This window comes from Capsicum annuum, chromosome 7 (assembly GCF_002878395.1).
Source record: "Capsicum annuum cultivar UCD-10X-F1 chromosome 7, UCD10Xv1.1, whole genome shotgun sequence".
Lineage (NCBI taxonomy): Eukaryota > Viridiplantae > Streptophyta > Magnoliopsida > Solanales > Solanaceae > Capsicum > Capsicum annuum.
Window position 1 is genome coordinate 198,943,338 of NC_061117.1, and position 12,280 is coordinate 198,955,617.

Genomic DNA, 12,280 nt, shown 5'->3' on the forward strand with positions numbered 1-12,280 from the left:
CAATAGAGATTCGGTGCCTATGTTAGCTTGTAATTATGGAGATTAACTCACTTTTTGGAGAATTGAAAGTCAAGTAAAGAAAATTTTCTCCGTTTTCTCTCTTGATGGTGTTTGTTGAGGAATTGTACTTAGAACACTTTTTCTTTTTTCTCTTTAAACTTCCCCAATAAATTGGGGATACATTACCAACGTTGTAGATCCATTCATGTGGGCAGGTTTGGTAATAATAATTAAATAGATTGAAATGTGAACACTGAACAGAAGGAAGGGACGACAAAATGTGAACACCTAATTAAGGACTATAACAGAGTACCTAATTAAGGACTATAACAGAGTTCTGGGACTAAAAGTAGTTATATTCTTATCATATATTCAACTCAATCATGAACCTACCGTACTATTTTCAATTTCAGTACGTTAGTGTTTGATAGAGCAGATAATTTTAAAATTAAAGAAAACTGTGATATTCAAATTACAATTTAAGTTTTGTAAATCATCATTGTACAAAATGATAAACTTGATTTGTTATTGCAAATTACCTATTTTTTATTTTTAAATTTTTATGTAAATAATTGGCAAACCTGCAATAGCAGATTAAAGTTAACTGATAGTGTAAAGTATTTTGTGCACCGACAATACACAAAACTTAAACTCTTCAAATTAAACATATGAAATTTACCAAAATTATTCTTCAAAAGATTGGTAATAAGGATTTCACATGTTATTTTTCTTTTTCTTCTCCTCCTATAAAACAATTATTTTTAATATTAAGTGGGTCTTAACAAATTAAGTCATAAGAAATAATCTGAGATCTGTCAGAATAAATAATATTCAAAAGGTGAAAATATTGCATAAAAAATTTTCTATTAGAAATATATGGAAAAAAAATGGGTACCAAAAGACAAGTATTTTTTCCAAAAGGTCATCTCAAGGTACACCAAGGGAAAAGTGAAGGTTCAATTTCTCCGGGATATGCTAAAAAAACGAAATTATAGTACGGCAGGGAGAAAAATATTTTTCAACGTTCTTTTCTTTTAATTTTTCTTGTTTGGTTGGTCTATGCTATTAGGAAGTCATGGTTCAATTGGTGGAAACAGTCTATGATAGAATAATGTAATGTAGGATTTCATACAATACATTTTTGTAGTCTGATCCTTCTCTGAAACTTGTGTGTAGCGCAAGCTTTTATGTACTGGATTGTCCATGTTTGGTTAATAAAAAAGTTTGAGTTTTTTAATTTTTTTTTAGAAAAACAAGTTCCTTAAAAATATTTTTAAAAGTATTTAAGTGACTTCGTTTGGCCATGAAAACTAAAAATTTTGGGAGTTGGAGTTGAAGTTGAAGTTGAAGTTGTGTTTGACCATGTCTTTTTTGAATTTCTTTTTAACTTTTGAAAAAACTTTTTTAAATATGATTTTATGCCCCAATTTTTACAACTGTTAAAATCACCCAACTAAAATTTACCTACTAACGAAAAAAAACACAATCAGCCACATTTATAAAAATAATTACATATATATGATCATACTTAATGAATTTCAATTATGAAATATATAATATTTACATTAATAGCCGCTTTTTCATATTTGTAAATTTTAAATATGAATGTTATATTAACAGATCATTGCTTCCTATTTTTTAGGTAACAAATATTATCTTTCAAACAAATTTATTTTTTTAGGAATTTATTTAACTTATTTTCTTTATTTTTCGTTCCTAAAAAACAGGAAATGATGAGTTGTTATTAAATTTTAGGGTGCCGCTAATTTATTTCCTTAATTTTTTTATACACGAAAGATTTTACTATGTATGAACAAATTATTTCTATGTGTAAAACATACTTTGCATATTTATGGTATATTATATTATATACCATAAATATGTTTAGTATATTTCTTTATACTTTGTATATTTATATATGTGTGTATATGATATATACATGGTATGAACTTCATATATAACATACTTTGTATATTTATATTATAAATATGCTTAGTATGTTTCTTAATACTTTGTATATTTATATATGTGTGTATATGATATATACATGGTGTAAACTTTATATATAACATACTTTGTATATTTCTATTATAAATATAATACTTTATATATTTATGGATATAAATATAATACTTTGTGTATAAAGATATCAAGTATTATTTTATATAAACGTAGCAGTTGCAGTTTAAGATATAAATTGGATAAATTGAACATATTTTTTTTATGAAAAATATGCATCACCGATTTATATTTGTAGCATATATATGGTATAAACTATTTATATTTGAATAGTATAATAAATATGTACACAATATAATATATATAATCAAATAAAAAATGAGAATAAGTTGTGGTAATGGTAAACTAATCTGCTATAACTTTATTAATTTCATAAATATAGAAAACGATTATTCATTATTAATTACACGACTATAATTCCTTAAACATTCGTATCTCAACAGAAAAATTATTATTATATCATGTAATTAAGATCATTAGCAGTAAAATAATGTCTTAAATAAGAGAGAAAAATAATAATGAGAGAGAAAAAGAGAGCTATATTAATTAGGATAACATTAAATTTGAAATTATAATTATCTTATTCTTTAAAACTGTTATATACGTAGTATTGAAAAAGTAATGTTACAAGGAGAGTTTTATGTAAAACTTTTAAAGATTGGGGTTATATGTAATAATAATAAAAAAAATTGGAATTGGAGTTGAAAATTGTGAAAACACCAAAAACCTGTTTTCCTTTTTCAGAAAAAAATTTTGAAATTATTTTTCGAATTTTCATGACCAAACACCACAATTTCTAACTCCAAAAAAAAAAAATTGGGAAAAAAAGAAAAAAGTTTCATGTCCAAACGGGCCCTAAGTGTGATATAATAAAATTATTGCTACTATTTATTACCAGGAGAGTGTAAGTGGGTCCCACTTTCGTGCTGTGAAGTTTTCGGCCCCTCTCCCTACAATTACTCATGGAAAAAAACTCAAATATGCCACTGAACTATTAGAAATGACTCATTTATGTCATCCGTTAAAAGTTGGGCTCATTCATGCCATCGCCGTTATAAAATCGGCCCATCCATGCCATTACTTTTTAATAGATGGTTTTTAAAAACAGCCTTGCCACGTGACAACTTATTAGAGGGCCACGTCATTTTTAATTTTAAATTTTTTTTAAAAAAAATTAATTTTTTTTGATCCATTAAACAGAATCCATGCAACCTTTTGATCTATTGAAAATTAGTTTGATCTATGTTTTTAAAATTTGATTAATTTTTCATGAATATATTCTTAAAACATTCTCGTTCGATTCGTTTTTTTGTCATTTTTGACATATTAAGATTGTTTTCATATTTTACTTTTAATATAAATTATTTTTTTCTTCAAATTAATTTCAAATACAATAGTAAACATCATTTATTAAGTATATTATAATAAAATAGCTATTTTAATTGACGGGCAAGTAACTAAAAGGAAACGGAGAGAGTATACACTTCATGCTTTTTATCACTTTTTTTTTTTTTTTTTTTAAAAGATTCACGTTAACTAAATCTTTTGTTATTTTTCAGTTGAAACTAAAGGGATATATAAACATCAAATGTTATTATTATATTATTAATAGTTAGCTTCTCATTTTGTCAACTCTACGTATACTATATATGTCGGTATGTTATCACCTTCCTGTTTTTGTAATGATAAATGATGATGCATAAAGTGTTCCGTACAAATGTTGAATGTTGATCAGAGGCAGCTCAAACCTTTAGGAGAAAAGATGGCTGCCTAAGACCTCAAAATTTGAGGGGACTATTTTTGTTTAGTAATAATAAATTATAAATTTTAAGAAATATATTAAATACTATTTATAGAAAAAAGAAAAATTTTATATAAAAAAATAAAACGCAAGGCCTCCGTTTGATTTTTGCCTTAGGCCATAAATTTACTTGAGCCGCCCCTGATGCTGATAGTGTCATTCTATGCTTAATAAAAAACTAAAAAACTAAAAAACGAAAAAGTTACTTACATTTGGCCGACAAAATATTTCATATGTGCTAAGACATACTATATGCTTAATTAGAATAGAGTTTGGTTATAAATTTTAGTAGTAGATTTTTTTTAAAAAAAATCTTTAAATATTTGTTTGATCATGAAAAATTAATCAAATTTTAAAAGTATAGATCAAATTAATTTTTAATGGATCAAAAAATTAGGTGGATCCTTTTTAATGGATCAAATTTTTTTTAAAAAAAAAATATTATTTTTTTTAAAAATAAAAAATAAAATAAAAAATGACGTGACCCTCTAATAAGCTGCCACGTGGCAAGACTATTTTTTAAAATCGGCTGTTAAAAAGTAATGGCTTGCATGAGTCAGTTTTATAACAGGGATGACATAAATGAGCCCAACTTTTAACGAATGACATAAATAAGTCATTTCTGATACTTCACTGACATATTTGAGCCTTTTCCCATTACTCATTCACCATTTTTAGATCTTCACACGTTCCTCCTTCTCTTCTTCCATTGAGTTGGGCACTCTTCACCGGCAGGATCCGACCCGATTTAAGTCAAGTTTCCTTGACCCGACCCTAGTTCCGATCGATCCATATTCAGGGAAGTTATCAGTTACCAGTTACTTCGCTTACTGCTTTTACCTCATAGTGAAATGGAAGAGTCAATAGTAGAAAAATGTGTGATCGAGCTCTACGAATTATGTAATGCAGTTGAACTGTTGAAGTCAAATGCAGCGTATGCCGGCGACAATTGAGGAACAGTTGTTACTAAAAGCAATTAAAGAAGAATGTTCGTGGGAGAATCTACCAAGCGGCTTCAAGCTACGTTAAATTCCAAAAAAGAGTGGCATAGAAGGTTTGTTTATTTGTCATGTTTATGGTGGAGCCTACTGCTTTTTGTCCATTTTTTGTTGTTGGAAGTTACTGGTAATAATTCCATTAATTTGACTAAACATGTTTATGACACTTGGATTCACTTTTGTGCCTCGTATCGAAGCAAAGGATGAAGATTATAATAAGTACATTTATGTTGAAGACGTAATTAAGTAAATACAAATGTTGTATCTAATAGTTTAACCTTTTAGATGAATTGTTCGTACTTCAACATAGTATTGGAGCAGAGTTTAGAGTTTTAGTACTTTGGCAAAAATAAGAATAAATCACGTGTTTGGCCAATGAGAAAAAATAAGGACGATTAGCACATGATGGCGTGAGTTGAAGATCTAATTGAGTAAATAAAAGTGTGTCAAACTCTAATTGATTAAACTTTTAAATGGGGTGGTTCTGCTATTCAACAATTTTTATAAAATTAAATATGTTTGGAGGGGTGTGGCCTAATAGTCAATGAAGTGGTTGTGAATCCTGAGGTCTCAGGTTCAAATATTAGCGGAGATAAATTCTTTTCATCTGCCCTAGTCTTGAAATTAATCAAGGTGCGTGCAAGCTTGGCCTGAACACCACGATTATTCGGAAAAAAAAAAATGTTCCGAGGGGGGTTTTATGATGATGCAATGCAATCAACTGTCTAGCGTGCTTGAAGTTCAACGTCCCAAATCTATTTGAACTTCTGTACGATATATTGGCTTTGGTAAAAAAATAAATTTGTACGACTGTCTGCAATCTATCACTCCTGACCTAACTTGTTATGATGTGTAATGCGTTTTGAATAATTCTGTTTGTTATGACAGTCTAGGTTCATTGAAAGAGGAATGCTAAACAGTTGTGAGTGGTTATATAGTTCATATTCTTGACACGAATGTTTTGATGTTAGTTTTCGGAGGTCCACCAGCTATAACATTTCATCGAATTTTTGATCAAAATAAGTCATTTTTTGAATCAATTCATCAAAATAATATGTCTTTTTAAAATTTTATAAAATTAGTATAAACGTACTTCCCAATAACGTATTACTTTATTATTTTATTAAAAAATGTAAGAGTAAAAACTGACGGTGTTTGACGTTTAATAGACCATAAAACGTTACTTATAATAACGTGTTATAAGTAATTCGTTACTATGAGTAACGTTTTCCAACCAAATAAAAATCAAAAGCCTAATTATTTTAGGGGCAACCATTGCCCTAATTCTGAAAAGAAAAGAAAATTCTCTCGTCTCTTTGCCACTGTCCTAATTCGAAGAAGAAGAAAAAATTGCTGTGTGTCTTTCGACGCCTCTAGCTACTCCATCTCGTCTCTTTCGACGCCTCTGGCTACTCCATCATCTAAGTAATTGTTGGTTCAGCTGTGTTTCGAATTGCGGAAGTCTAGGCTCAACGTCATAGAAAAGGTGTTTTTGGTACGAATCTACTCTCTATTTTTCTAGACTCAACTTGACTCTTTATTTTAAACTTTTGTATTTCTCAAATTTTACTCAACTATGCTCTAAATTATAATTTCGGAACAAATAGATTTAAATTCTTTTAATTTTGGGATATTTTTTCAAAGGAGAAAGGATATTTGTAAACTTTGCTCATACTTAAGAGAACAATTTTTTCCTTTTTATGGCTGATTAATATGTTCATTATAATGAACATATTCATTTATGTATAGGTACTTTTATAAGGCTGGTAGTAGTTCATACAAGCTGAATCCTGGGCCACTTGAACCGTCTGTATTAACTCAACAACTTACTCATAGGTCACGGGATATATGGGATGGAAGTGCTGATATAATTCTTAATATGAGAAAGAGTGATGGAAGTTTTTGGAAGCTCGTAGAAAAATATCCTATCCATCCACGAGTTTTAGAAGTGATTAAATTATCTGGATTGTATGGTGTTTATAGATGTAATAAGCCTGCTATTGATCGTAGTTGGATCACTTCATTAGTTGAGCATTGGCGTCCTGAAACACATACTTTCCACTTTAGAACAGGTGAAGCAAGTATCACTTTGCAAGATATCGAGGTGTTGTATGGATTACTCGTGAATGGTGCTCCGGTACTTGGTATTGAGACGACGAGAACTATTGGTGATTGGCAAAACATTTGTCAAAGATTATTAGGTTTTGTTCCATCTCTCCGGGACTTTAGCAGTAGTTTCCTCAAGGCCTCTGCGCTTAAAGCGCACATGCTAAGTGAGCCACAATTGTCAGACATGACAACTCAAGAAATACTCAATCAGAAAGCTAGGTGTTACATGTTCTGGATGATTGCACGTACGATGATGGCAGATACATCTGGTTCTTATTTGAAGCTTATGTACCTGCCTATGCTCGAGGACGTCAATGCAATTGGGTCTTATAGTTGGGGTAGTGCAACTTTAGCGTACTTGTATCGTTTTCTTTGTAAAGCCCCATAGAGTATCCAAAATGAGATAGCCGGATTTCTACCACTACTTCAGATATACACACATATATATATATATATATATATATATATGTATGTATCAGAGTTGGACATGGGAGAGGATCACTGTCCTTAGGCCACAGATAGTAGGAAAAAGAGGTACAGAGATATTTTTCCTACTGATTTGCATAGGGGTCCACATGCTACTAGATGGTTTGCACACTTTAGTTGGACTAACACTACTAAGCATGTGCTAAAAGTTTATAAAGATGCACTTGACTCTATGACAGAAGATCAGGTAGATTGTGTATAATTTTTTATCTTTGATTTTATGTAAATTGTAAATAGACTCATTTGCTTTTTCCTTTTTCATGTAGTTTATCTGGGAACCATATACTGATGATTTAATTGAGAGTCTTCCTGACTATTGTCGCGCTGGACGAGACATGTGGCGTGTTAGAGTTCCAATCTTCTGTTGGGATGTGGTAGAGGTTCACTTGCCTGATAGAGTAATGAGGCAATTTGGATTGCAACAGGTGATTCCAACTCCATTTCTATTTGATTTCACCCACTTTCGTCATGATCGTCGGGGAAAGCCAAATACAAACTGGGAGTTAGAACATGCACAATGGTTACTTTTTTGGAACGATCGAGAACAATACATCTGTAATGCACCAGTCAATCATGGGCCACTTCGGTATGACGACCCCTACCTTATTTGGTTCAGACGTATTACTCGTTTTCTCATTGGTAACCCTAATCCCCGTCCTCAATGCCAACAAGATTATGTGCCTAATTCAACTGCATATGAAACAATGGTAAGTAGAACTTTGCTTGTCTGATTTTTCTTTATCTGATATATGTTAATAATAATCAGAACCTCCAAAGTAGGAACTTAGCTTTTCTTGAATCTTTTTAATGCTTGTACAGTTAAATGATTTTTACTTTAATTCACAGGCGTGTCATATTCATTCGATGATTGATAAAGCTAAATCACTTGGAGATACGGCATCGTATAAGGACTTATACATGTTTAGAAAGATGGTGCGGGGTCAAAGTTCTGATTGTTTGAGATATGTCCTCGAGGCCGACAAGATTCATGTATTAGCCGATTATAGAAGAGATGAGGTGCAACCTGATTAGTTACGTCCCCCTATTCATAGGCGAGAAAAAGACGGTGTTGCTGGAAGAAGAGAACGTGCTATTGGGATAGACCAAGTGCCTGTTGAAATGAATGAAATGGATGAAGCAATGCAAAATGCACAAATAAGTTCAGAAGATGATCAAGCAACAACTAATCATGATTTTGGTTCCACTTCAATGGGTTGTACTCAGGAATTCACTCAGGCATTAGGTATGATATATCAACATACAGAGATTGTGCCATACATGACTCCACAGACTCCACAAATATCAAGGTATCCAAGTCTTTCAGCACTTAATAATGTATTTGGTGGTTATTCGCCTCAACATTTTGAGAGTGCTCCAAACTTTACCTCATCGCTTGTGCCAATGTCTATTGATATCCCGGATGCCACTAATAATTTGGAGAACTTGAACACTGAGATGGAAGATAATGAGTTGGATGATACCAACAATGAAGTGAATGGTAATGATCCGGAGGATGCAAGTACAGGTTGTGAGACGACTATTCAACATGATGAACTATCAAAGAAAGAAAAGCGTAAAATTATTGCTAAGTTTTGTGAGACTGATATTTTTTCGTGATTATGTTATTTTTTTTCAACTTAACTGCACCTTTTTAGTTGAACAGTTGAAAATCTACCTTTGCTTGACAGGGAGTCACTATTCTTACCAGCACGCCGAAAAGAAAAACGCAAAACAGAAGAAAAACAAAACAAAAAAAAGCAAAGAGTAATGGAGTTATGTTGGACTCTTCCTTCTTCCATTCCCCTGTAGCTGGTCTAGTCATCACTTCTGTGGTAATATATGAATACTTGTTCCGTCTGTTTTCAACTGCATTTGCTTGAATTTATCCTGTGAGATTCATGTTTTTTATTCCAACTGCATGTGCTTGAATATTCATGTGATTTTATATGGTCATTCCCGAAGAGGAAAATATTGATGACAAATTATCTAAGAATCGAATGTGTCTGTCATTTTACTATCAATCATCTGTTAGGAAAGAGGTCCTTAACCTCATCAAAAAAAGGAAGGGGCCAAAAAATAATATTTTGCTTTTGTTTTACATGCTGCCAGAGGGCCAACAAATCTTGTTTTCCAATTTGTGTCACCCTTCTTTTGTTGGCAGGTATGCGATGGAGCTCAAAGTTGGGTAAAAAACTTATAGGTAATTGTTTGGTATTTTATCTTTTTTGACGAGTGAATATGTTTAGCAAGCACTACGGATGGAAGTACATTCGTATTTGGTATTTCTTAAAAATGAATGGAAGTACATTATCAACTGTTCTAATATGCAGGAATCGCTACTCTTGCTTCTTCCCCTTCTCAATTCATCATCTGTCAAGAATTTTCTTCGTCCGTTCTCAGAGAAGAGAGGATAAATCTTCAGATTCTTCAGTGGATGAAACTTTGTGTCCAATCTTGAAATTGAAATTGAAGAACTGACAATCTTATGCTTATGTAGGCATATTGTATATATAGTGGCGTGGGCTGTACATAGGTGTAACTTTGTAGATTGTAGACAATTTGTTATGCTTATGTAGGCATTTGAAGTTTATGAGTTCTTGTTGGTCTTAAGTTTATATGTAACAATATTTGGATAATGACTGAGTTCACTATCAAATATTTGTAGATATGTAGTGAAGTTCTTAAAATACATATAAAATCTAGATTCACGTGAATTCATAGGTTATATGTAGTATGAATTCATAGGTTATATGTAGTTCACTCCAAAATTTATATGCTGCACTAAGTTTCTCTTGCATATCAATTTGCAAACGTATCATGTTTTAATTTAGAACCCACAATTGGATGTCAAAATGAGTACATAGATAAAAGTGTAAAAGTTAAACTGCCTTAATTATGTAAAGCTTATGTAAATACAATTAATAATCTTTACTATCACCTAACATCAATGGTAAAATTTGAAAACTTTAACAGTTGGGTATGGTAACTTTTATTGAGTTTGCGGTGCTAATTTATAATTGTCATTCAGTTGGTTATGGTATTAACAACCCTTTATCATGTTTGCGGTGCTACTTTCGAACAGTCTTCAGTTGGCATCTCAATTTGAATTTAGTTTCTATTTTCACATTTCTTAGCTTCAATTCCATGTAAGCTTATCAAAGTTACCAGTTCCACGCACAAAAAAATTCCATGTGAACTTATCAGAAGAAAAGAAATTCCATTTAACTCGGTAATGTGGTCAATGCTTTGCCGGCTTGTGGATAAAAGCTCTTTGAAGTGGACTCCTGGGAGAAACTGTAACGTCCCGAAAATCTAGTTTCGAGATGCCACACGGTGCTTAGGGTCACAAGTAATCCCAAGCTAACCTTTTTCACCGGTATAACTCAAAAGCAACTGATTAAAACATAATTCTGAGAGAATGAAGTTGAAAATGTCTCAATATGCTCAATGATTCAATTTCGTCATAAAGAAGCTTTAAGCTTATCATAAATCTCAAAATCATTCCAAAATACCATTTCAACATATATCTCGAAGTCATTCAAAATAAAAATATGAAATTTATAATTATAGATATCAAGACATCTCATGTCTCAAATATACATTCAATAATTCAAATCGTCATTGGGAAGCATAAAGCTTGACACATATCTCAAAATATTATTTCAAAATACCATCTCGACATACGTCCCAAAATCATTCAAAATACCATCCCGTGGTAAAAGTGTGTAATTCGCAATGATAATTATTAAATCATATCATGAAAACATTGAGATAATAATATAAATCAAAGTTTATTCATTCAATCATTGGTGGACTGTTTTGATAGGCTGTAGTAGATTGATCATAACGTTTTACTCCAATATTCAAATTAGATAAAACCAATTTCATTAGAAATAGAACTCTTATAGCTTTCCGTTGATATATTGTAGCTCACCCATATCATTATGTACAAGGAGTTATGGTCGTTTGAAGTTGACCCAAAAATTTGCTTTTGATAGGCTGAACTATATTAACTATAACTTTTTTCTCCGGTAGTCAAATTGGATGAAATCAATTTCATTAGAAAGAGGACTCATAGAGGTTTCCGTTGATATATAGTAGATCACCCAGATCATTATGTACAAGGAATTAAAATCATTTGAAGTTGACCCTGAAATTCGCCTGGCTGCAGTAATTTTAATTTCCTGCATGTTTTACTGTCACAGTTCGATCGGAATGGTCGTAGTTCGATCGGAATGGTAATAACTCATCGATCGAGTGTCCATTTTTGATGATATACATATCTTTGGAAGGCTTATTCGATACTCTACGCAATGGTAGGTCAACGTATTAGAAATACTACACAGAAAATTTATGGATCGCTCTAAAGCGTAGAACTCGATACGTTTCTCACGAAATCTTTATGAAGAAAATTTTCCGTAGTATTACAGAAACTATGTTTAATCTTGAGATTGGTAGGGATCTTATGTTTCCAAAAGTTATAGGATATTTTAGCAAATCTTGAATAGTTCCTCTTGAATTGATTCTTTGGTATGGCTGTTACAATCATTAAGGGATTATCTGGTTGTGATTGGTATAACTTCATATGGTTTGATTATAGTTAAGAGGATCGAGAACAGTATGGCATGGATAAGAGGGATTGTGTAGTATCAAGTATACCTCTTGAGCTGGAAATTTTATGCTTTAATGTTTTTGTATAAGTGCATAGAAAAGGGTTAATTTACTAACTTTTGTTTAATCATTTGGTGTTTCCCTGTAGTATGATGTAGTTCCTCCTGACACCGTATCAGTCAGTTCACTTGGTAAAAGGTCAACGGCAGAAGAACAAATTAAGAAAAAGAATTCAGCTGTTGTGAAGATTAGCCCA

At 31.6% G+C, this 12,280-nt stretch overlaps 1 protein-coding gene across 1 annotated transcript; it reads left to right on the forward strand.

The window, feature by feature from the left end:
- Nucleotides 1-6,034: 6,034 nt before the first annotated feature.
- Nucleotides 6,035-7,315, forward strand: LOC124885864 (protein MAIN-LIKE 2-like). Its single transcript, XM_047394117.1, has 2 exons — nucleotides 6,035-6,243; nucleotides 6,568-7,315. The coding sequence occupies exons 1-2, from the start codon at nucleotides 6,035-6,037 to the stop codon at nucleotides 7,313-7,315; spliced, it is 957 nt and encodes a 318-aa protein (XP_047250073.1).
- The last annotated feature ends 4,965 nt before the right edge of the window (nucleotides 7,316-12,280 follow it).

What these genes read in the sequence shown, in the direction of transcription:
- LOC124885864 (XM_047394117.1), top strand. Translation starts at nt 6,035, where the DNA reads ATGAGTAACGTTTTCCAACCAAATAAAAATCAAAAGCCTAATTATTTT. An exon ending in CTGGCTACTCCATCATCTAA is followed by an intron (nt 6,244 to 6,567) that starts GTAATTGTTGGT and finishes ATTTATGTATAG; the next exon opens with GTACTTTTATAAGGCTGGTA.